The sequence below is a fragment of the Camellia sinensis genome, chromosome 8 (assembly GCF_055761805.1).
Source record: "Camellia sinensis isolate YWXY chromosome 8, ASM5576180v1, whole genome shotgun sequence".
Taxonomy (NCBI): Eukaryota; Viridiplantae; Streptophyta; class Magnoliopsida; order Ericales; family Theaceae; genus Camellia; species Camellia sinensis.
In genome coordinates, this window is record NC_138968.1 from 25,271,558 (window position 1) to 25,298,694 (window position 27,137).

At 32.4% G+C, this 27,137-nt stretch overlaps 2 protein-coding genes across 4 annotated transcripts; one reads left to right on the forward strand and one right to left on the reverse strand.

The window, feature by feature from the left end:
• Positions 1 to 3,575: 3,575 nt before the first annotated feature.
• On the reverse strand, positions 3,576 to 18,163 carry LOC114257124 (uncharacterized). Of its 3 annotated transcripts, none has more exons than XM_082882312.1 (13): positions 18,037 to 18,163; positions 16,554 to 16,616; positions 14,107 to 14,125; positions 12,511 to 12,545; positions 11,096 to 11,154; positions 10,933 to 10,960; positions 10,772 to 10,849; positions 10,523 to 10,612; positions 9,811 to 10,046; positions 9,625 to 9,718; positions 9,427 to 9,516; positions 4,058 to 4,129; positions 3,576 to 3,971 (listed from the first exon to the last, which is right to left on the reverse strand). In XM_082882312.1, the coding sequence occupies exons 6-13, from the start codon at positions 10,954 to 10,956 to the stop codon at positions 3,894 to 3,896; spliced, it is 762 nt and encodes a 253-aa protein (XP_082738438.1). In that variant the 5' UTR covers positions 10,957 to 10,960; positions 11,096 to 11,154; positions 12,511 to 12,545; positions 14,107 to 14,125; positions 16,554 to 16,616; positions 18,037 to 18,163; the 3' UTR covers positions 3,576 to 3,893. The 3 variants fall into 3 exon arrangements, with proteins under 3 accessions (XP_082738438.1, XP_082738439.1, XP_082738440.1); XM_082882313.1 differs by having other exon boundaries at positions 11,096 to 11,164; XM_082882314.1 differs by lacking the exons at positions 3,576 to 3,971; positions 4,058 to 4,129 and having other exon boundaries at positions 9,231 to 9,516.
• Positions 18,164 to 18,413: 250 nt separating this feature from the next.
• Positions 18,414 to 19,563, forward strand: LOC114315357 (Sugar isomerase (SIS) family protein). The gene has a single exon (XM_082882315.1). The coding sequence runs from the start codon at positions 18,712 to 18,714 to the stop codon at positions 19,315 to 19,317; it is 606 nt and encodes a 201-aa protein (XP_082738441.1). The 5' UTR covers positions 18,414 to 18,711; the 3' UTR covers positions 19,318 to 19,563.
• Positions 19,564 to 27,137: the final 7,574 nt, after the last annotated feature.

The window sequence follows — 27,137 nt, forward strand, 5'->3', positions numbered from 1 at the left end:
AATGACACATTTGGAAAAATTTAATAAAACAATAGTGCACAAATGTCTCATTGTCATATTTTAAAAAGAACACATTTGGAAAAATTTAATAAAACAAAACACATATTAAAATGATATTCCTGTCACATTTTAAGAATGATACATTTAACAAAACTTTAATAAGACGATTGTGCAAAAGTAACATATCCACAAGTGAAAGGACTTTATAGTGTACCTTTTCAAATTCAATGAGACTTAATAGTCTATAATAAAATTCATAAGACTTTCCTATACATATTTTTATGAGATGAGACTTTCAAATAAATATTTTCCTTTTAATTACTCCAAAACTTATTCACAATAAAGAAGAACATAAGCCATATTTATTTGGATGAACTAAATTAATTAAGATTAGCATGTCCTAAGACTAAGCGTCCTAAGATTGTCAATCATTTTGAATTATACATTATATCACATGTTTAGATTAACTCAAAATTATGAAGAGAGATTGACAACATTCTACCAATTTTACAATTTAACTAATTAGCCTAAACCTCTCTTCAGCTTTCCATTTTGTATCCTCTCATGGGGTCGTTTGTTTTTCCTCATGGGGCTAAAAAATTATAAAAGGACAAAAAAAAAAAAAGAGGGTAAATTATACTAACACCCCCTGAGATTTATATTTATTACAATTCTCCCTCATCTTTTGAAAATTACATCTTCCCCCTAAGGTTTAAAGTTTCACTACAGATTCTCTCCCTCAGCAATTTAATTTTTTTAAATACCAATTTTGCCATCACTAGGTAAATTACATTGACACCCCTCACATTTTAAAAATTACAATCCCCTCCCTAAGGTTTAAGGTAGCATTATCAATTGCCCTTTCGGTTAGTTTTAGTTGGAAAAAAAAAAATTCATTGAAAAAAAAATTAATTGGAAAAAAATTATTTGAAAAAAAATTTTGTTAGTAAAATTTTTAAATTTTTGTTTAAAAACCAATATAAACTCATTTTTTGAATTTACGTTTTTTTCTTAAATTTACAAACTGAGACAACAATTTATAAACCAAAAAAATTATCAAATAAGTTTTTATAATAGTTTTTAAAATTTTTGTAAATATAAATTGAAAACTAAAAACGAAATAGTTACCAAATAGGTCTCAGATGGTAAAAATGTCGTAAAATTAATAAATAATTAAATAAGTTACTAACGTAAGAAATGACTTATCAAAATATTATATTATGTATGGTTTGATTTTTAGAATTTTTTTTTTAAATTAAAAATTAATTTGATTAAGAAATAAAAAATAATTATCATTTAAGGATAAAAAATAAATATCATTTTACCTTTTGGGCAGATTATATACATAAGTATGGTTGTTTCAATTTAATTTGTAAAAAATTATTTCCAACCACTTGAAAGATAAAAATTATATAAAAATGATAATTATTTTTATTTTTTATTTCTTAACCAAATTAATTTTTAATTTTTTTAAAAAAAATTCTAAAAATCAAACCATATATAACCTAAGAATCTTTTAATAAGTCATTTCTTACGTTGGTAACTTCTTTAATTATTTGTTAATTTTACGATATTTTTATCATCTGAAACCTATTTAGTTACCATTTCGTTTTCAATTTATATTTACAAAAATTTTAAAAACTGTCATAAAAAATTATTTGATAACTTTTTTAGTTTATAAATAGTTGTCTCAGTTTGTAAATTTGAGGAAAAAATGTAAATTCAAAAAATGAGTTTATGTTGATTTTTAAACAGAAATTTAAAAATTTTACTAACAAATTTTTTTTTCAATTAATTTTTTTTCCAACTAATACTAACCGATGGGACAATTGGTAATGCTATTTTAAATCTTAGGGATGGGATTATAATTTTTAAAATGTGAGGGGTGTCAATGTAATTTACCTAGTGAGGGCAAAATTGATATTTAAAAAAATTAAATTGCTGAGAGAGGAATTTGTAATGAAACTTTAAACCTTAGGAGGGAGATGTAATTTCTAAAAGATGAGGGAGAACTGTAATAAATATAAACCACAGGGAGTGTTAGTGTAATTTAGCCAAAAAAAATTGCCATTTCAAAGCCAAAAAGCCAAAAAAAGCCAAACAAAAATATCAAACAACCAAAAAAATTTCAAGCTAAAAAAGTTAAAAAAGCCAAAAAAACTAAATAAAAAAGTCATTGTCAAACGAGCACTCAATATCCTGAAGGACTATTAGTCTAAGGGTTAGTTTGAGAAGTGAGTTGACATTTTGATTTTTTTAGCTATTTTAGCCTGGGTTAAAAAGTTTGGTTTGGGAAGGATTTTTTAGCTTTTTTGACTTTTTTTGTGAGAGAAGAGTGTAATGATTATGAATTAGATGTGATATTTTATTTTTTGTGACTAAAATAGCTCATTTTATCTTTTGTAACTAAAATAACCAAAAAAACCTAATTTATCTCTTCTCAAGCGTTGCTTTAATTTTGTTAGATTATTAATTCAATCTCAAGTACGTGTCCGCATAAACAAACATGTACGTATTGTGAAAATAATATTTTATTTGGTTCCAATTTTTATAAATTACGTATTTTATTTTTTGGATTTTTTAATTATATTTTTCGTAATTTTTTGTATTATTTTAAATAATTTTTTACTTTTTAGATACCTTTAATATAAATATAATTAAGAGATATAATAGTTGTGGATATTTTTTAAAAAAATTCACTAAATATAAAATATAGTTTTGAATGTAATTTATTGGGTTAAAATGTAATTTATTTAATTTGTTGTGAAAAAAAATTTGAGGTGAAAATATAAATAGATGATCTGTATGGTTTTGAATTTTCAAATGAATTTTATAATTAGATTTTTGAAAATAGTTTGGTGTATTGTAGTATGATGACACAAATGCAAACAAAGATCATATCACCAAATATTTACTATTGCAGTATTTTTGTTTATGTAACCCACTTGCAATTTGTAATAGAAAATAAGCATTTTATTATTCTAGCCAATAACAGTACCCAAATAAATTTCTATATCCACATTTTTTTAGATAGTGAGTTTTGGTTGAAGTAAAGCAGAGAGATCTCAAAACTATAGTTTTGCATCAATTTTAATGTAATGGTTAAAATCTACCAATTTTTATGGTTTGATGGTCAGTTTATTGTGTAGAAAATTAAATAAATGAAAAATAAATAAATTGTATGCTGCTTGGTGAATAAATCAATTTGAACATAAATTTTCCAAATTTATAGGCAAACGAAATAGTGAAAAGTAAACACATAATTGCTACGTAAAATTCAAGCACAATAAAAGCATAAGATTTTAAACAAAAATCCCACAAAACAAAAACATCTATATAAAAATTAGACGAAATACGCCAGCCAATGCTATGCAATAGAAAAAAATAAACAACAAATTAAGCACACCAGCCAATGCTCTGCAATACAAAAAAAATGCCAAATAACAAATTAAGCACACCAGCCAGTGCTCTGCAATACAAATAAAAATGCCAAATAACAAATTAAGCACACCAGCCAATGTTCTGTAATACAAACAAAATGCAACACCCTTCCTAATAAAAAGATAACCAAATAAAAATATGATTAGTTTTGTTTAACCTAATTCAAGAGCATATTAGGAAGAAAAAACAAAAAAACAAAAAAAAATATATCACCTAGTGTGTTACATTTACAAAAACAAACTCATAGCATAAATCAATAATTCAAATGAAAATGATCTAACATACATCTAAACTTAGTTATAAATTTCACATAGATAAAAGGTTTGCAAAACTATTGTAAGTAATAAATTTCACATCGATCGGAAACTTTACAAAATATGGATCGTAGCTAGCATATGTACGCTTTTCACAAAAATAAATATGAGATTCAAACTTGTTCTTTCTTAGAAATCCTAGGAGCGCCTCATCACTTTCCAAAAAGTCCTCGTATCAACTTGCATGTACCCCCAGTGAGGAGCATGCACGACAATCTATTAATTTATGAAAATAAAAAAAGTTAGTATATTAGCAAAAGAAAATTTATATATATATCAAAACATTTTCAAATTGAAATTACCTTGTTATATCCCCATCGAAGCAATCTAGTTGTATTTATATTTTTGAGCTCCATATATTTTTTAACCCAATCCTACAAAAGTCGACACATATAGTTATTCCACTTTTAAAATAACAATTTGTAATCAATAGAAACAAATTTATCAATAAATAAATTGTACCTTTTGACAAAAGTGGTTTGATCCATAAGTAACACTATAACAAAATTTCAAAATAAACAATGTTTGTAGTAGAATCTAGCTCATCATTGGGAAAGAGGACACTTATACGATCAAAGGATGTGCATCTAGATAGGGCCACATACAATTGCCCATGACTAAACACTGGTGTGCGCAAATCAACTCCAACAAATTTCACAGATTGCCCTTGAGATTTATTAATGGTCAGGGCATATGCCAATCGAACTGGAAATTGACGTCTTGTCATTCGAAAAGGCATTTCTGAAGAAGACGGTGTCAAGGATATCCTTGGTATGAATACCAAATTGCCACATTTTTCTCCAGTTAAAATTTGAGCTTCAATTATGCGAGTATTGCATTTAGAAACCATCAATCTTGTGCCATTGCATAGTCCATCTTTTGGTGCAATATTTCTTAACAACATTATAGGACAACCCACTTTCAACTCTACCTTAAAAGCCGGTACCCCAGGAGGATCTAATGAATTTAAATATTCATTAGGATATCTATTTATTATAGTACGATCAATTTCATCATCTTCAGACATCTTGTCTGCTGCCAAATAAGTATGTGTGTTGCCGGGAAAAATATTCAATGCTGCAGTATTGATAGCACTGACATCATCATTCCGTGCAGAAAGAATTGTACGTTCAGTTAAAAATGTTGCAGTCGATGTCATTGCCACATCCAGTTGCAGATAAACTACTGAGATTACGTCTTTTAGATCTTGGCATTTGTGTATTGTTTATGGAAGTTTAACAATTTCCTGAGGATTGGTCCCAATCTATTTATAAAAATAAATAAATAAAATAGTAAGTAAAATCAATTAAAGTACATAAACGTAAATATATTTCGTCAATTAAAAAGAACCATATAATAGAGAAAAAGTTTGAAGAAATATTACCTCCATCAAGAATTTTGCAAAATTAGCATTTTCAAGATTTGCCTGATTCAAGCGCATGTTCAAATTTAAAGACAGAACATGTATATCCTTCCATAGAAAAGAGTGTCTTAATGATGCATTTACAATTTGCTCACGGACTCCTTTGGTTATAACTGGTAAGATTTGTCGAAAATCCCCACTAAGAACAACAGTGATACCCCCAAATGGCTTTTCACTATCACAAGTGTCCCGAAGTGTGCAATCAACTGCCTCAACACAATATCTATGCTGCATAGGAACTTCATCCCAGATTATAAGTTTTGTTTCTCTAAACAATTCTGCTTGTAATGATTGCTTGCTAAATCCACAAATTGAATTTTCCAATACATCCAACGGAATGGAAAAAGTTGAATGAGCAGTACGACCTCCTACCAATAACAATGATACAATTCCAGATGAAGCCAGAGTAATAACAATATGGCCAAGGCTGCGACACTTTAATGCAATCGCATTGTACAAAAACGTTTTCCCTGTTCCGGCACCTCCATTCAAAAAGAAAATAGTTCCTTTATTTTCAAAGACTGAGGAAGTGATTGCATCATAAGCTATTCGTTGATCATTGTTGAGGCGATCAATAATAATTTCTACATCTGCCTGTTGTGCCTCATTATGCAGTTGTTGATGTTCGAATATTAACCTGTTACCAACTACTGCACTCCAATTTGTAGAAGGTTGTGGCATTGGCGGGAAGTCAATTAAACTTTTTCCTGATTCTTGGAGCATTTGATTCAAAAGATATAGACCATAGTCTTCAATTTGAGCCTCAGTTGGTTCAGAAATGACAAACAATGTTCGAATCTTATGTGCAAGATCATCACATATATGCATTGAAAATTGATTCCATAATGCATATGGTTGCAGTGGAGAGCACTGAGTAAGAATAATAGTAAACAATCTCCTTAATTGATAACCAGTTTTCATAACTGCAGCCTCTTTAAGGCATTGTATCCATTCTTCATCATCTTCTAAAAGTCCCCTTGCAACACATGCTGATTTAAATGTATCATGCAAGACATTATTGATCGTGCGTAAACATTGAAACGATTTTGGTCCTTTGACAACAGTTAACATCAAACGCAAATAAAATCTCTCCCCACAATTAGGGCTAGCAAAGTACATTCTACCGATTGCATAGCCTTGCTGCCTTGGTTTCCATCTCTTTTCTGAATTATGCCAAACAAAATGTTGTGGAAATTCTTGGTAAGTGAATGGACATTCATCTTCCATAGAAGCGCAACATGCAAAAAAACCAGTAAGAGTTGACATTTGTTGGCCAGCTCTAGAAACAATTGCTTCTAATGATTCATCAGGATTAAAAAGAACGTGGTGCATTCCAGGTAAATGAAGTGCTAAGCGTACAACTGTTGGTATCTCTGCATGCAATGGATAACCAAATATTCGCCAAGCAGCTTCTGGAGGGCCAATATACCTCGCATCGAGATATTGTTGGATCTCATTTATCAATCCCAACACCATCGTTGTATAATCATAACCCTTATAAATGTATTTGTGTATATACTTGACGCATCTCATTCCGGCACAAACTTCCACATTTATGTGACAATTGAAACGTTTAGAAAGATATGCATTGTATGGTACGATGTCTCTGTTATCAACTTCTTTCCCCCTCACAATATGAGCTTGACCATTATTGCGACGACGATAGATAGGATATTCATCTTGATCCATAGTAGTTGTTTCTGCGAACGCTCGAGGGTATCTCTTAGTGCATTTACCATTTTCCATACATGGTGCTTGTGGATTTCGAGCACCACATGGTCCATGTACCATACAACACTTGATAGTTTCAAAAAGCATAGGTTCATCTTTTGGATCTGGAAATTCTGCACAAACCAACTTGTCTACTTGAGCACATGTCCGAATTTTGTCTGGACCCTTAAGAAATAGAAGTGCATGCATATGAGGAAGGCCTCGCTTTTGGAATTCAATTGTAAAAACATGTGCAACTTTATTACCAAACACTCGGTTCGTTTCTATCTCCTTCATCAAGCACTTTCTCTTTAACTCAAAAACACGGGCAATTAAATCAGGACGATCAATAGGCTTTTGGTGCGGTAATAATGCCAAAGTAATTTCTGGCCAATTAGGATTTGCAGTCATGGTGAGAAAAATGTCTGGATGTTGGTTGTATCGTGTGATAGCCATTGAGTCTTGAAAGATTTCAAACATGTGTCTAAGACCTCCAGCAAATGAAGATGGCAAAACAAATCTTTGACCAATTTGATTGGGTTGAAGGTCATTCGGATCAATATCTATCAAATCTTGGTAAAGTTCAGCACAGATCTTCCTTTGATTAAGCTTGTAGTAAGTCAACCTATTTTGTTCAGTTGCTGCCTAAGCATCAACCAAAAACTCTTGGAACAATTTTCCAGCTCTCAAAATTGTTGAATACTCTGTGGGTCGTTCAAACAAACGATAACTATAAAATCCATTTGAGTAAGCCGATCAGTTGAAGGCCGATCACGTTCAACATCCCACAGTTTCATCTCAGGTTCCCATCCAAGCTTACCATGTGGAAATAATAAAACATAATGTAATGGAAAATATGCTGGGTGACATTCATTGATTTGCATTAGCTCATTATTTCCATGTAGATGTAAGATAACATCTCTCATTCCACTAACCTTGGTTCCATCACCTGGTATTACAACTGCAATCTCATATGTAGTTGGTAGGTTATATCGTCATCGATCTGTCGATGAACTGTAGTGGAGATGAGCAGGCAAATTTCATCCCGTCAAGGCTAATTGATTCAAAATTGCATGAGCCTGGCGAAATTTAGCAACGAATGCATTAACCTGTAATAAACTATCTTGAATAGTTTTTAGAACATCTCTTCTTAATTGAGGATTTCTACGATTGCGGACTTCTAAAGCTGAATCAGGGTCATAAATGTACAATTGTGCATAAGTTGCATCTTGCCCTGATTGTGGTAGTAGTGATCCTGTTCGATGTCACAATTCCCCATGGATAGTGAATGATGTAGGGCCTCTTCCAGTAAGTACTCTTGGATCTAATGTAGCACCAAGACTTGTAAAAGCATTGGTTGCATTGTACACTCGAGTATAACGTCAAAACGATTTTGATTTTTCGTCATTCCCATCATATAATGCTTGAAGAAGTGAAGGGGGTGTAATAAGCAGAGGAAGCTTAACCTTCTCTTTTGAACAACATGTTCCGAATAGAGGATGGTTTGGAGATGATTTTACTAATTTTTCATCCATCCAATGTAACGCTGAACATAAAGGACATAATACATCCATCTTGCCAAGAGAATGACGACATGAATTTATATGTGCTCGAGTACTAACCATTGGACTCATAGGCATATCCTCTAATTCCTCATTAGTACATAGATCCTCTTGAAGGGAAGGAGTTGTAAGAGTAGGCCTACAAATATTGGTTCTGTGTAAATTAAAATAGAATGGTAATAGTAGGAGTATGTATTTGAAGAATTAAACACTCTTTTACCAATTCCTTTGTGGAGCTAAAGATGTGCTTGGCATTGAGAACGAACATGTGGAAGGATGTGCAACCATTGTTCGTTTTTGCACTGACTGAGTGTCCTCAGTTGCCTTTGTTCCTAGTTGCAAGCAAGCACGACTACGACGACACAGTATTAAAGAAGTTTGTCTCGGTTGAATACATTCTCTTGATTTCTCCCATTCTCACCGTGCACGTTGGGCCAATGTAGCTTTTGATATAACATTATTATTGTGTGCCTAAAATGTGAATATTATATCATTGATACCTAAAATACAAATATTATCATATACTATTTTATTTCTTTTTCTTCCTGTCTTGTGATAATTTTAAGAATATTTTTACATTTTCTTTGTCATACTTCCTTTTCCATTTTGCTTCATTTTCCCTCTTCATGCCTTGTGATATAACAATTTATTTTTTAATTATTGTTTTCTCTTTCTTCTTGCCTCGTGATGATTTTAAGAAAATTAAAAATATTTTCTATGCCTATGTTCCTCTGCTCCTTTGCTTAGATGTTATAAAGTTTTTCTTGGAGTTGATAAAGGTTACAATTATTTTTTCGGAAATGTTAAAGAGAGCTAAAAATACTTTGTTTGAGTGTACAGAAAACAAAGAGCACACAAAAAAAATTGACAACACAGTTTACATTTTTAAAAATATACATGATCAATGTTCACTTAAACAATATGATTGGCTTTGTTTTACTCGATAAATATTTTTTTAAAGACGTTGAATATATACCATTGGACATGCGTTTTCCTTTCCTTTGTCAAAAGAAGTTGCCTTTTCGTTTCCTTTAGACATTGCCTTGGCCTTTTCCTTTTCCTTTGCCTACCAAAAATAAATAAAATTTATTCAGAATACGAAAAAGAACATGTATTTATAGAATTTATTAAGATTACGAAAAAAGAACATTTTGAACTTGATATTTATACTTACCTTAGAATTGCGGATAATATTAAGATTGCACTCATCACGAATAACAACACCGATATTCCTAGTCTCATGGAGCAATGGGTTTGCATGAGTAGGCCTACAAATATTTGTTGTGTACAAAATAAAATTTGTTAAATAAAATCTTAACAATAAGAATATGTATTTGTAGAATTAAATACAATGTTTTACCAATTCCTTTGTGAAGCTAAATATGTGCTTGGCGAAGGTAGATGTGTAAACATTACTCCTTTCTGAGCCGGTGGAGTATTAGTTGTGCTTGGTGGAATCAATTCTCTCGATCTTTCTCGTTCACGTCGCGAACGTTGTCCCAATTGATATGAAGAGCTTGCCTTATCATTTCTTTTGCGTTCTCGCCGTGCACGTTGAGCCAATGCAGCTTTCGATATAACATTATTGTTATGTGCCTAAAACATGAAGATTAATTTCATAAGATGCCTAAATTTTATCATCTACTGTTTTATACTTTTCTCTTCATTTTTCATTTCTATTAATTTGCTTTATCTTAATTCCCTTTCCTTCTGATATTTTGTAAAAAAATTGAAAAAAATTTTCATTCTGTATCCCTCCTCCCCTCATTCATTTTTTGTTCTATTCCTTTTTTTATTCTCTTATAGATGTTCATGTCAATAGCAAAAAGCCAAAAAAGAATAATAATAATTTAAAACAAATATAATGTTTTTTGTACAAATGCTATTTTAGCATGCTTCAAAAAAAAGATTTCACAAATTTATATGAAACTGTTTACTATAAGAACAGTATATGTCACTATGCAAGTAGTATGTCAATTTTACATTTAAAAATAAATAAAAAATCAAGGTTCATGGTCCAAAATAAATATTTCAAAAAAAGAACTTTAAATGGAAATGTTGAAGAGCCATACTACTGAACATGCATTTTCCTTTCCCTTGCCCGAAACGGTGGTCTTTTTGTTTTTCTTCAACAATGCCTTGGCAATTTCTTTTTCTTTTGCCTACAAAAAATTAAAAAAAAAATTAAATAATAAAGAATAAAGAAAAAAAATATATATATATATATATGTAGAAAGTTTTTAAAAAATATATAAATAAGAATATACGGTGTATACGGTGTTTTGAATGAAAAAAAATCTATATAATTAAATTGGGCCTACCTCTCGAAGACGGATGACATTAAGGTCACGCTCATCACGAATAACAACATTAACATTTCTTTCTTGAAGAAATTGGACCTAAAAATACAAAAGAATTAGAGGTAAAAAAAATAAAAAAAAATTATACATGTAAGAAAATGAGTAAAAAGAATCAGTATTACAGTTCGACGTAGGTCTCCATCCATCCATCTGTAAATTATAAGAAAAGAGAATTTTGTTATAAGGAATTAGATAAAAAAAAATTATGAAAAGAAAAGAAAATTGACTTTTGCTTATAAGAAAAATGTTTTTTTTTTCAAATAAATAAAAAAGAAAACAACTTACGTGACCAAAAATAGTAATGTTGTCCATAATTAGCGGTTGAAGGTCAATGGTGTCTCAACCTGAAAGTGCCTGGTTATGTAAATTTGACAAAGATAACTGAATATCACAAAATGAGGTTCTTTATGTCTTCAAAATGAGGTTCTTTATGGCAAAATGAGGTTTAATAATTGCCATAAAGAAACATTAATCGCTACAAAATTAACAACCTCCTAACATATTTTAGTTAACAACCTAGTTTAAGAAGTTCGTTTGTGCATGAATATCACAGATGGAGAAATTGACCTACTACAGGATAGAAGGAAAATTATAATTTTTTTATGTCTTCAATATACATTAAAAAGGATAGAAGAAAAATTAAATACTCTCATAGAAATCTTCATAATTTTTCTCTATTGACAAAAATGTAAAACTATAGCAATACATGATTTTGTGGGCTCACCACACTGTAATTGAAAAATTACAAATACCTTTTGTATGATCTGTATAATTGCAAATGTCTTTTTCAAAAAAGTATACTACACAGTAGCTTATTTACTCCAAGGAGTAATACTCTCATAAAAATCATTAAAAAGTTAGTAAAACAAAATTTTAAAATAAGTTTAAGTTTTTTCAAAAGTCTTGATAAACATCTAAAAAGTCTTTTTTTGTTTGAAAAATTCCATAAATAAAATTGAAACAGCAAAATAAACTGGACTCTTTTTAAAGAGAGAAAAGCCTAAACATTTTAAAATAGCAGTTTAATAAAAAACCAAATTAAAAACAATTCACTAAAAGCAAAAAAAATAAGGGTCATCAAATAAAAAGGATTAACTTTTTAATATTCCCTTTTCCTTTCAATCAACAAATTCCCTTCAAATCCTAAATCCAAATACAGCCTAAGAGAGATGGAAAAAAAAAAAGAAAAAAAAGAAGACCTATCATATTACAAAATTAAACTGTAACAAAATCTTTGTAAAAATTAAAAAAAAAAAGAATAGTTATTCAGGCCCAAAAGAGGACTGGTTGATAATTAAATATTATCTAATTATCAACCAATCATCTTCTTAACACATCACTGGGTCTATAAAATGGGTATAAAAAATGAACTTGTATATCATTATTAAAAAAAAAAGACATAAGTATTCACATAATTCATCATACATTCCAAAAAAAAAAAAGTATTCTCTAGAAATTGAATAGCTGTATACCAAGATACATAACTATACACACTATATTAGATTTCTTTCTAAACCAAACATTAAAAGCTTAATGTGTAATCTAATTATTGAAAAATCGAAGACCAAACATGAAAATTCAAGGGCATTAAAGAAATCTAGGAGAGTTCATTCATTAATCCAGAACATTCATTAACCCACTGCAATTAGAAAAAGAAAGCAAGGAACTAATAAAGAATTGCAATGGAGAGACTTCCTAACCTGAGTATCTGCTTGAGAAGCAAAATTAAAGGAATCTGAGACAGAAGGATAAAAAGAAAAACACAATTAGTAAGAGCACTCCTCAACACTAAAACTGTATACGAATATATTTTCATATTTGACGAATAAGAATCTGACCACTAATGATTAATGAAAACCTCAACCCATTTGATTAAGATGAAATAAAAATGATTGTTGACACGAAATATAACTGCAAGGAGGCAGAATGAAGTTTAATAATTGCCATAAAAAACAATTAATTGACACAGAATTACCTACTTTAAAAAGTCTTTTTTAAAAAAAAAAAAATTCCAAAATTAATATTTAAAAAGCTAAATCTTTAGAGAGAGAGAGAAGCATAAGAGCACTCCTCAAATGTATACGAATCTATTTTTATGTTTGATGAGTAAGAATATGACCATTGATGATTAATGAGAACCTCAACCTATTTGATTAAGATGAAATAAAAATGATTGTTGACATGAAATATAACTGTAAGAGAGCAGAATGAGATTTAGTAATTGCCATAAAGAAAAATTAATTGACACAGAATGAACAACCTTATAACATATTTTAGTTAACAACCTACTTTAAGAAGTTCATATGTGCATGAATATCACAGATGGAGAAATTGAACTACTACATGATTGAAGGCAAATTATAATTTTTTTATGTCTTCAATATACATTAAAAAGGATAGAAGAAAATTTGAATACTATCATAGAAATCTTCATCATTTTTCTCTATTGGCCAAAATGTAGAACTATTGCAATACATGATTTTGCAGATGATTCTATATAGTAATTTTGCATTGACAACAGTTAAATTCTTATGGATTGTATTGCCCACTTTTTGTACTAAGAACTAATGTATACCACACCAAAAACAAAAAAAACAAAAAAAAGTAAATTATAAAAAAATATAAATTATACTACTTATGAATAAAATTTTAGCAAAACTTCAATATAGAAATTTAATTACTAATTTTGCATTTTAAAATGTGAAAAAAATAAGTAAAAAACTACAATAAAAATTGATAAAAAGTTTCACCACACTATAACTGGATAATTACAAATATCTTTGGTCTTATCTATATAATTACAAATGCTTTTTTCAATACTCATAAAAATTATGCTACACAGTAGCTTATTTACTCCCATGAGTACTACACAGTAGCTTATTTAATCAAAAATATCTTTCATTAACCAATTTTTCCATATTTTCCATTCAAAAGTTCTATTTATTTATTTATTTATTTATAATTATATGTTTTAGGATAGTTTCAAAAGTTTCAAAAGTTTCTCCGTTATCTCTTAAGTTTCAAAAGTTCTATTTATTTATTCAAAAGTTCTCAAATATATAATTTTTCCATAGTTTCCATTCAAACGGTGAAGAAAATTAAAACTTTCAATTTCATTTTCCTTCCTTTTTCTCACATACCAAACAATAATGTATAAGATTCAAACTATTATCTTCTTTCTCTCAACAATCAACTGCCAAACTTAAGAGAGAGAGAGAGAGAGAGAGAGAGAGAGAGAGAGAGAGAGAGAGAGAGAGAGAGAGAGAATCTAAAAAAACAGAGATCGAAGTACTAACCAGAGCGTCGAGAAACAATCTGCAAGTAAGAACAAAACACAATCAGAAATCAAACATAAAATTGAAAAAGAACAAAAAAAAAATCACAAAAATAAAAAATTCTGACAAACCATCATTTTGTCAACCCATATTTGGTGAGTACAAATATGACTATTGATAATTATGACTATTGATAATTAAAGAGAGCCTCAACCCATTTAACTAAGATGAAATAAAAATAATTCTTAACATAAAATCCATTTTTCCTTAACCCCCATTTGAGAGAGAGAGAGAGAGAGAGAGAGAGAGCGAGAGAGAGAGAGAGAGAGAGAGAAGTGGGTGTTGAAGCCCAATTGATTATTAAAGAAAAAAACACAACACAGAATTTCATTTTGTATTTTGAGACATTTGAGACAATTGATAAAAATTTTAAAATTCTGACAAACTGTCATTTTGTCAACCTATATTTGGTGAGTAAAAATATGACTATTAATAATTAAATAAAGTCTCAACCCATTTAACTAAGATAAAATAAAAATGAATCTTAATTTGAAATCCATTTTTCCTTTAACTCCCATTTGAGAGAGAGAGAGAGAGAGAGAGAGAAGTGGGTGTTGAAACCCAATTGATTATTAAAGAAAAAAACACAATACAGAATTTCATTTTGTATTTTGAGACTTTTGAGACAATTGATAAAAATTTTAAAATTCTAACAAACTGTCATTTTGTCAACCTATATTTGGTGAGTAAAAATATAACTATTAATAATTAAATAAAGTCTCAACCCATTTAACTAAGATAAAATAAAAATGAATCTTAATTTGAAATCCATTTTTCCTTAACCCCCATTTGATAGAGAGAGAGAAGTGGGTGTTGAAACCCAATTGATTATTAAACAAAAAAACACAATACAGAATCTCATAACAAAGCTTGACCTTGATATAAATTAATCATATTGAAATGGGTTGAAATAAACTCCAAACAATCTCCATCCCTCAATCACAAACAAAGCTTGACCTTGATAAAATCCAACACCTTTACCCACTCTACACATGCTCCGTTAAAAATACATTCATTCCGAAACTTCCAAAGAGACTAAAAAATAGCAATCAGAATTGAAAACCCATATCTAACCCACCTGATAATGATATTGTCTGTTTTTGTGATATTGTTTGATCAAATTTAGTTTTATTTTTGTGATATTGTTTTTCTATAGAATTGTTTTTGTGATCAATTTAATCAAAACTTGATCAAACTTATACAAAACACAAATCATAATCTAAATTGTTAAACTTATAGAATTGTTAAATACTTTTGTGGCCAACACGCTATTGATCAAACTTATAGAATTGTTAAATTTTTTTGTCTCATAATCTTAGTACAAAACACAAATCAAAGAGATTAAACAATCTTAAAAAAACCATATGACATGCATGGAATTAGGTAGATGATTGAATTAAATTATCAACTAAGCAATGAAATGCACTGTTATCAACTAAGCAATGAATTAGTAGTGGAATTCACCAAATTATAATTTTAACTAATTTAGAAAAGACAAAAATCGAGGAAATCTCGATATCATAACAATAGAGAGTTGAGTGAGTATACACATATTGACATGAATATTATTTAAAATAAAAGCTTAAAATGGGTCTATAGCTTAAAATACGATTTCAAGATTCTTATTCTAAACCGCAGAATCACAGTTATAGAGCGGAATCATCACCTCAATAGAAGATTCATGCAACTAAGATTTGCAGAGCAGATCAAACCTAAGAGCTAATATTAGGTGCTATCTTTGGGATGTCTACACAGAAGACTTTCATGTGTATGGTCACTTTGGTTTTAGTGGGCTTGGGTTTCAATTCTTGGATGAATGTTCAAAAGAAAATTGTAGATTCAAATTTCAAGCCAAATTCTGCAAATATCATTCACCAGTTTTAATTGTCCCATCCACATTCTCCTGAATAATAAAACAGTGAACTCTTGGAATTGCATTCTTTGTCTGAATGAATTGACCCTGACAATCTTTCTGGAGATAATTAATTTTTTACAGTTGAGGTAAGGTTTTTTTTATTTTTTTTTTTTAAAAAGTATATCTTTACTTATGTCTAAACTAAGAAACAATCAATAATTCACACTCTCAGATGAGTCTCAGATATTTACTGAAACATGCATATGTTTGTTTTGATAGACAATGAATTAAGAAAAGGAAAATTAACAGGGTGCAAACAGCCCCATGTCAACACTTTTCTGAAATCCTCATAGAAATACTTTTCTGCAAACAGCCCCATTTCAATTACTCATAGAAATCTTATTCAATACTTTTCTGAAATCCTCATAGGTTTAGTTGATGAAACCCACAAATATGAACCTAAAATCGAAACTTTTGCAATATCTGAATTTTAGGTTTTGTATAGATATTTTCCTTGATAGAAATTGCCGAATGTAACAATGAAAAGAGTAACCTGGAACTGGGGAACTTGAAACACAAGGTTGCTGCAAGCTAGACCCACAAGAAAGAAGAGTTCCTGTATAATTGAAGCATGTGATGTATGAGATAGAGTAACACAATGAAACTACATAAATAAATAAATAAATAAATAATGTAATAATTTTGAGTTTCCTAATAAATATATGCATTTGCTCATAAAATTCACGAAAACTTCACATTAAAAATAATATAAAAAAGCAATATGCTGAGCAACATCTTACATCTAAAAGTAATGAAATTTGAATTTCCATTTAATAAGCGAAAATTAATGGCAATTTTAGATCAATATAATAGTTCCTTTGCTTTTCCTTATGACTTAGTTCTTACTATAATGGCAATGACAAAATGAAAGTTGGCATTAACTGTAGCAAATTTCCTGCACTGCTTTTTCATGAACATCTCTGATTTATAAATACTTTGTATTATCATGTAGTTCAAGCCCATACTATCACCAATTACCAAGTTCAATAAGATAGAGTTTACAAATCAGTGAACTGCCTAACTACCCTTCCCTCAATTAAGGGATCCTTATTTTTGAAAAAAGTTGGACAGATTGCCTCACTACAATAAGTCATCAATTGTAATTGCCAAACTTCACAAGCAGTATGTCATACAACATGGGCTCGGTAGGAGAAAACTAAGCTTCAAAATAAAACCAGGAACAATGAAGGCCTGTTTATGGCAAATTCAACCAATAGACTGTAATGATAGCAAAGCAGGTAAGCACTTCAAAAGAGAAAACAACACGTGTTACAACTTTGACTTGTTGATGAAACCCACAAATATGAACCTAAAATCGAAATATAAACCCAATATAATCATTACAAAACCCATTATAATCATAATTGAAATATAAACCCATTACAAAACCAAAATACAATTTTATAGAAATCAAAACCAAAATCGAACCCATCAATGAAATAGAAATATATAAACCCATCATATTTGCAACTAATTTCATAAACCTATCATAAACTTATAAAAGAGCAGAGAAGAAACACATATGAAGAGTTGCTATCATAAACCTATCATAAACCCATTTCAATGAAATCAAAATCCATCAATGAAACCGAAATCAAAATGGAACCGAAATAGAAAATCCATCAATGAAATCAAAATCCATCATATAAAATCCATCAATATTTACAGAAGAGTGAAAGAGCAGAGAAGAAACACATATGAAGAGTTGCTGGAGATTGCTAAAACCAGTGAGGAAAATGGTGAGTTGGTGGAGTATGTGAAGAGACACATTTTGGAGGGAAAAAGCTAAAACAAACAAATTAGAATTTTTTGCTTCAGAATTTTGATAAGTAAATTTTTGCAGAGACAGAGTAAGTAAATTTTTTGCTTCAGAATTTTTTTTTTTTTTTTTTGCTTCAGAAAAAAACAAACTGAAGGTGGGGATGACGGGATGATGAAAAAAAAAAAAAAAAACAGAGGAGAGAAGAGTGCCTTACCTGGTGATGGTGGAGAAGAGAGCTTTCTATTGAGCTGTGTTCTTCCTTCGATTGAGCTCTCTTTCTTCAGATACATATCGATACATATGATACAAATGATGCCTTACCTGGTAAAATGCAGTGGGTTGGTGAGAGTTGTTAGGAATACAAATCTGGACCATTGGATTTTAGCCATGGACAAATCTAAACCATTGAACCTCTTTTCAATCTCAGCCATTGTTTTTAAATTGGACAAATCTCAACCATTAAAGATAGTTTGTGAGAGAGACATTTTCAAAAATAAATCTGAGCCATTGCTTTTAAATCTAAATAGATCTAAACCATTGATTTGAAAGACATTTTCAAATTAACCCTTCCATTGTTGTATAGATATTTTTCGTATTCTTCTATATTTATTAATTTTTTAATATTTATTTTAAATATTTTATTTTTTAATATATTTAGATTACTGTATATTTAAAAAATAAAAACTTATTTAAAACATTAAAAAATAAAAATAAAAAATTCAATTTTTAAAAATTGAAACCAACCAATGTTTTTAGTTTTTAATTTTTAATTTTTTTTTATTATAAAAACACAAAAATAAAAAAACAACCAAATCACAAACCACAGAGGATAAGGCATATGTGCAAGTGAGGCAAACCCAATTTGGAGAGCTTTTGTATATGGTCATCAATGGCAGAAGAACCTACAACTCCAATTTCATCCTTAGCCTCCCAAATATGCACCCAAATAGCCTCCGTCTTCACCATCCCCACCTCCACTGCGCCGCCGCTTGACCTCATGGTGGCGGAAATCTCCGGCGCCGCCGCCCGGAAATCCCAAATCTTCGTCTACGGAGTCGGCCGAGAAGGCCTCATGCTCAAAGCCCTATGCATGAGACTCTCTCACCTCGGACTCTCTTCCCACTGCGTCTTCGACATGACCACTCCTCCGATCTCCTCCTCCGACCTTCTCATCGCCTCCGCGGGTCCCGGCGGGTTCTCCACCGTTGATGCGATCTGCGGCGTCGCCAGATCCAACGGCGCTCGCGTTCTACTGCTCACCGCTCAGCCCGAGTCCGGATCGTCGGTGAAGTATGCGACTGTGATTGCTCATATTCCGGCGCAGACAATGGCGGATGATGGTGGTGGTGGTGGTGGATCTGGGGGGCTGCTTCCGATGGGGAGTGTGTATGAAGGAGCGATGTTTGTGTTGTTTGAGATGGTTGTGTTTAGATTGAGTGAGGTTTTGGGTGAGAGTTCTGAGGCAATTCGATCTCGTCATACTAATTTGGAGTGAAGAAGATGATCAGTTTCATTACAGAGACTTTGGATCGTATGCCCTAGTTACCAGCTTTGTAAGGGTGTGTATCATACATATCCCGTGGTGACGACCTGTACACGTTTTGTTATATATCATTGGATTTGGAATGTTAGTTGTAATTTGATTATCATCTTTAATTATAATATTATTTTAGTTATAATTTTAAAAAAAAATTAATTATAGTGATTGGTAGAAATTATTTTTTCAGTTATGTTCTCATAAAATTAAGGGGTATTTTTTTTCAGGTCCCTGGTATTATGATTTTATAGCATAAAGGACACCCAATATTTTCATAATGTCTAAGGTCCATCAACAATATTTTCATAATGTCTAAGGTCCCTTAACCTTGATCCAGAGAAATTTCAGTCCAGAGAAATTTCAGTCCAGAGAAAATTGGTCCAGAGAAATTCTGGCCCAGAGAAATTTGGTCCAGAGAAATTTCAGTCCAGAGAAATTTCAGTCCAAAGAAAATTGGTCCAGAGAAATTTCAGTCCAGAGAAATTTGGTCCAGAGAAATTTCAGTCCAGAGAAATTCTGGCCCAGAGAAATTTGGTCCAGAGAAATTTCAGTCCACGATGAACAGTGACATATACAGTTTTGGCATTATCCTTTTTGAACTCATCACAGCCATCCACCCTCATCAAAACTTAATGGAATATGTCAATCTTGTAAGTCTTTTTCGCTCTTCATAGCAGAGTCAATCCTTCCAGTGAACTTTGACTTTTCTATTGAAAAGTTTTATTATTGTTATTGTTGTTTCTAAGGCGGCTATGAGCCCGGATGGTGTGGATGAAATTCTTGACGAGCGACTTGTGGGAGAGTATAACATTGTAGAAGTGAGAGGCCTAGCTAGCATTGCCCACAAATGCTTGCACAAAACACCCAGAAGGTGGCCTTCGATTGGAGAAGTTTCGCAGGCCATATTGAAGATAAAACAGAGGCCTTCGATTCAACAAACACAGGACCAGGCGAGACCTCCGATGGTGGGTTTGGTGATCAGAAGATGAGATGAGAGGGAGAGAGAGAGAGAAATAATGAACAGTGAAGAGAGAGAAAGAAAGAGAAAGAGACTCTCATATATGTTAAAGGACCTTAGACATCAAAAAATAATTTTGTGGATGTCTTCCATTACGAAAAGTGGGAGAGGGACCCTAGACCGATTTTCCCTAAAATTAAATTATCACATCTGTAATAATTAATTTGGTGATGTTATACGTATTAATTAGCATATCAATATAAGTTATGACATTGTCACTTTAACATTATAATTTCACTTATTATGCAAATTATAAAAGTTTAATTTTTTTAAATTTATATCATACTATCTGTTAATTTATTAATTAATATATTAATTGATGCATATAATATTATTTTAATTTTATAAGTATTATAGTTTGTATATGGTTCGCCTGCCCTTTGACATATGTGGTAATTGAGTTATGACATCCCTTATCCTCTTTTGTTTGTTTTTTGAGTTGGGGCTTGAAATTATGATTAATAGTGTTGTGGATTCACAATATCATATCATGTTTGTTTGTGAAATCCAACGAGCGGATTGACATAGATCAGATGACTTGGTATTAGAAATCAAGGGATTGGTATTACAATGCGGAAGACAATTTTGCCCACAAGGTTTAGCCAGATCATCCAACTCAATTATATTTCTTTCCTTTCATCTTCAGAAAATCATATACAAAAAAATATTCACAAACCCAAAAATTACAAAAAATTAAAAACCAAACACAAACATATCTATATTATTATTATTAAAAGTCAACAATTACCTTGGAGTCTTGTAGCTATGTTCTCATAATTTTTTACTAATTTTCCTAAAATAGCCTTTACTTCTTCAATATTTATACTATTTTTAACTGATATCAATTTATAATTAAGGCTAAAATCATAAATTACCAACAAAATATAACTTCCCATGCTGAAGAACTCCCACCTTTTACAAACATTTCACCATCATAGGCTTCTTTCTATAAGGTAACTCCCATCTTCTTTGTTTTCATACGTATGTATGTATGTATCTATCAATCATATATGTTATTATATATTCCAAATTACTCATTGGTGGTGGGAGTTCGTACGCAAGGGAATGGGATCATGCGAGGTTTACGCCGAAAAATGTGGGGGCGATTTTTATGTTCCATATGACTCGCATCATTTGTGTTTTGATGCAATTGTTTATGAGAAGCGTACTTTAAATCTTTTTATATCATGTATGTATGGATGCACATGTCATATTGTATATTGAAAATTCATAATTTTATTTATTTTGAATTCAAGTTAATGTATACAACAATTTTATATACTATGTTATGTACATTATTTGTGTTTTGATGTAATTGTTTGGATTTGATTTATTTGTTTGTTGTCTTAATAGTGTTTAGTTTCTTTTAAAAAAAAAAAAAGCAGCATAAAAAATAATCAATGTTTATAAAATTTATTTTTTAAAAATTTGTTTTAATTTTTTTTTTACTGTAAATGTATATCAAATCTCTTTATCACTTAGAGTTTTGTGTAATACAGTTTATTATGATTTTTATTCTCTTCATTAATAGTGTTCAGGTTCTTGAATAAAACAGTATAAAAAATAATCAATGTTCGTAAAATTTATTTTAACTTTTTTTAAACTATAAGTGTATATTAAATATCTTTATCTGGAAGTGTTTTAAGAGTCATTGATTTCATTTGTTTGTTAAAAAAAGCATTTTTAAATCTTTTGGATGTGTTTAAAAAATTTTACATAGCTATAGTGTTCTTCAGTGTTCTGCAATTTTACATAATTATAAGTGTTCTGAGAGTTTTAAATTTGTATTTTTGTATTTTTTTTTTTTGCGTATTACTGTTAATTTTTATAAAAAATAAAAAGATCCATTATGTTATCAAGTTCCTTCCCAAAAAAATAAAATAAAAAATGTATAGTATAAGTTTATATTCAATTTTTTTTATCTTATAAAAAAAAAAAATTCCGAAGCGTAGAATGTGTGCAATTGTTTAGACTTAGATTAGACTTAAAAAGTTTGCAGGGTTTTTTTCCCATTTCACTTTTTAAAGCTTTTGTTTGTTTTTTGTGTATAAATTTAGTTTTTAAAAATTTGATTTGTTTGTTGACTTAATTTTGTGCTTATGTTATTTAAAATAAAATCCAATGCTCTTAAAAAAAATCAAATAAAATGAGTGTCTTGGGTTTTTATTTATATTTTTTTTTTGTGTAATATTGTTAGTTATACTTTCTATAAAAAATAAAAAAAAATTACAAAATGAAATGTTTCATTGTGTTATTAGGTTTAAAAAAAAATTGATTATTATTTTTCTTGGTTTATATCAACATTTGTGTTTGTGTGCTTATAATTTATGTTTTCAAAAAATTGGTTTGTTTGTTTGTGTAATTTTGTGTGTGTGTTTTTTTAAAAAACAACAATTCAATATTCATAAAAAAAAATTTATTTTAAAAAAATAATAGTCTTAATTTTTACATTTTTTTGGGTTTTTTTTTATTATTTATATTAATAGTTAATTATTTTTTTGTGTATATCAAATCTTTTTTTATTGTAAGTGTTCCAAGAGTATAGGTTTGTGTTTTGATATTTTGTATGTATCATTATTAATTACATTTTTTATTTTCTTCATTAAAAAGTAAAAGAAAAAAACTATGTTATTAGATTTCTTGGAGAAAAAACTGAGTATCATATTTGAAAACGAGATTTTTATTGATAAGTCCAATTTAGAAGTGTTTTAATCCAAGAAGTCCATGAAGGAATTTTTTAACCCATTTAGTCCCATGTATGTATAGTTTTATTCCATAAAGTCCATTTTCTTGATTTACACTATTTTCTTGGACACTTATGCCCTTATATTTAATTTCGATACCCTTATAAATATTTTTGAACGATTAGCAATTTAATGATGTGAACATTTATATTTTAAAATTCACATTGGTAGGAATGTAAAATTGGCCCGTGGGCAGCCCGAAACCCGGTCGCGAGCTGGTGCGGGCCCGGCCCGTTGACAATGTGAATATTCACATTGACATATTAACATTCACATTAATAGAAGTGTAAAATTGACCCCCGTCCCGTGGCGGAGCGAAACCCGCCCGCGACCCATGGCCGGCCCGGGGCGGTCCCGGTTCGGCCCGTCGACAATGTGAATATTCACATTGACATGTTAACATTCACATTGACAAGAGCATAAAATTGGGCCGCGGCCCATGGGCGGCCAAAAGCCCGCTCGCGGCCCGGGGTGGGCCCGGCCCGGCCCGTTGACAATGTGAATATTCACATTAACATGTTAATATTCACATTGATAGGAGTATAAAATTAGCCCGCGCCTCGTGGCTGCCCAAAACCCGTCCACGGCTCGTGGGCGGGCCCGGCCCGGCCTGTTGACAATGTGAATGTTCACATTCACATGTTAACATTCACATTGATAAGAGTATAAAACTGGACAGCAGCCCAGGGCGGGCTCGACCCGGCCCGGCCCGTTGACAATGTGAATATTCACATTGACATGTTAACATTCACATTAATAGGAGTGTAAAATTGGCCCCCGTCCCATGATGGCGCGAAACTCGCCTACGGCCCATGGGCAGCGCGGGGCGGGCCCGGTTCGACCCATTGACAATGTGAATATTCACATTGACATGTTAACACTTACATTGATAAGAGTATAAAATTGGGCCGCGGTCCGAGGCGGGCCCGGCGCGGCCCGTTGACAATGTGAATATTCACATTGACATGTTAATATTCACATTGATAGAAGTGTAAAATTAGCCCGCACCTCATGGCTGCCCGAAACCCGCCCACGGGCCGTGGGCGGGCCCGGCCTTGCCTGTTGACAATGTGAATGTTCATATTGACATGTTAACATTCACATTGATAAGAGTATAAAACTGGACAGCAGTCTAGGACAGGCCGACCCGGCCCGGCCCGGCCCGTTGACAATGTGAATATTCACATTGACATGTTAACATTCACATTAATAGGAGTGTAAAATTGGCCCCCGTCCTGTGGTGGCGCGAAACCCGTCCGCGGTCCATGGGCAGCCCGGGGCGGGCCCGGTCCGGCCCGTTGACAATGTGAATATTCAGATTGACATGTTAACATTCACATTGATAAGAGTATAAAATTGACCCGCGGCCCATAGACGGCCAAAAGCCCGCCCGCTGCTCAGAGCGGGCCCGGCCTGGCCTGTTGACAATGTGAATATTCACATTGACATGTTAACATTCACATTGATAAGAGTGTAAAATTGGCCCGCAGCCCGTGGGCGGCCCGAAGCCCGACCGCAGCCCAAGGCGGGCTTGGCCCGACTCGTGACAATGTGAATATTCATATTGACATTTTAACATGCACATTGATAGAAGTGTAAAATTAGTCCGCGCCCCGTGGCTTCCCGAAACCCGCCCACGGCTCGTGGGTGGCCCGGGGCGGGCCCGGCCCGGCCTGTTGACAATGTGAATATTCATATTGACATGTTAACATTCACATTGATAAGTGTGTACAATTGGCCCGTGATCCGTGTGCAGCCCGAAGCCTGACCTGAGGCCGGGGCGGGCCCGGCTCGTTGGCAATGTGAATATTCACATTGACATGTTAACATTCACATTGATAGGAGTGTAAAATTGGCCCGTAGCCCGTGGGCGGCTCGAAGCCTGATCGCAGCCCGAGGCGGGCTTGGCCCGACCCGTGACAATGTGAATATTCACATTAACATGTTAACATTAACATTGATAGGAGTGTAAAATTTGTCCGCTGCCCGAAGCTCGCCTGCGGCCTGGGGCAAGCCCGGACCCAAACCCGGGCCGCCCGTGGGACGCGAGTCAATTTTACACTCTTATCAATGTGAATGTTAACATGTCAATGTGAATATTCACATTATCAACAGGCCGGGTCGGGCCCGCCTCGGGCCGCCCACGGGCCGTGGGCGTATTTCGGGCAGCCACGGGGCACGGGCTAATGTTACACTCTTATCAATGTGAATATTCACGTTGTCAACGGGGGCCGGGCCCGCCCCGGCCCGGGGCCGGGCTTCGGGCTGCTCACGGGTCACGGGCCAATTTTACACTCTTATCAATGTTAATATTAATATGTCAATGTGAATATTCACATTGTCAACGAGCCGGGCCGGGCCCGCCCTGGGCAGCGGAAGGGTTTCGGGCTGCCCACGGGCCACGGGCCAATTTTACACTCCTACCAATGTGAATGTTAATATGTCAATGTGAATATTCACATTGTCAACGGGTCAGACCGGGCTCGCCCCGCGCCGCCCATGGGACGCGAGTCAATTTTACACTCTTATCAATGTGAATGTTAACATGTCAATGTGAATATTCATATTGTCAACAGGCCGGGCCGGGCCCACCCCGGGCCGCCCACGGGCCGTGGGCTAGTTTCGAGCAGCCACGGGGCGCGGGCTAATTTTATACTCTTATCAATGTGAATGTTAAGATGTCAATGTGAATATTCACATTATCAACGGGTCGGGCCGGGCCCGTCTAGGGCAGCCCACAAGTCGCGGGCGGGTTTCGGGCCGGCCACAGGCTGCGGGCTAATTTTACGTTCCTATCAATGTGAATGTTAACATATCAATGTGAATATTCACATTGTCAACGGGCCGGGCCCGCCCCGACCCGGGCCCGGGCTTTGGGCTGCCCACGGGTCATGGGCCAATTTTACACTCTTGTCAATGTTATTGTTAATGTTAATATGTCAATGTGAATATTCACATTGTGAACGGGCTGGTCCGGGCCCGCCCCGGGCGGCGGGCTGGTTTCGGGCCGCCCACGGGCCGCAGGCCAATTTTACACTCATATCAATGTGAATGTTAACTTGTCAATGTGAATATTCATATTATCAACAGGCCGAGCCGGGCCTATTTTTTTGGCCTGTGGGTCGGCCCAGCCCGACTCGAATTTTTCCAAGCACCCACGAGGATCGACATGGGCCGGGCCCCTACACATTGACGATATGAACATTTACGTTGACGGTGTGAACATTCACATTAAGGGTATTTTGGTAATTATGTCACCCATAGGACTTATTGAAATATAAGAAAATAATGTGAACTAAATGGAACATAAGTAGATGAAAAGGGTATTTTGGTCTTCTTATCTCAAATTGGACCTAATGGAATAGTCAAAAAGAATATAGATTGGATGGAATAAAGCTGTTAGAAAATGGATTTATCAAAAAAGCTCCCATTTGAAAACTATGTTATTAGATTCCTTCGTTTATATTTTTTGCAAGTTGCTGTTATTCAGAATGAACAACTTCGTTTATATTTGGGTTTAAACAAATATGTAATTTCTTTTCTAAGCTTAGAAAAATCAAATTTGTAATTTTCTTTGTTTAACAAGAGGATTTGGTTAAAGTCCTCTCATAATAAAACTTTTATACATTAAGAATAAGTATAAAAAGTTTTTCTTAAAAAATTTAGAACATACCATTATTATCAAAATATTAAACTTTATAATAGCATAACTTTTGATGTAGATGTTAATTTTTAATAAAATTAGTATTTTTAAGAATTCTTTCATCAAAATCTATCAAATAAGATCCTTGTTAAATATGAAATTCTTAAAATAAAAATAAAAAATTACTATCATCGAAATTGATGTAAACAGTAACAATAACATATTACTCTGTCTCACAGTAACATATTATTCTGTTTGACGGTTTCTTTGTTTGATAGTAATATGTTACTCTAACATATTACTCAATCAATATTGTCTAAGGAAAAAAAAAGAGTATTTTATTTTGTCTTTACTCAATTATGTATTTTCTCCT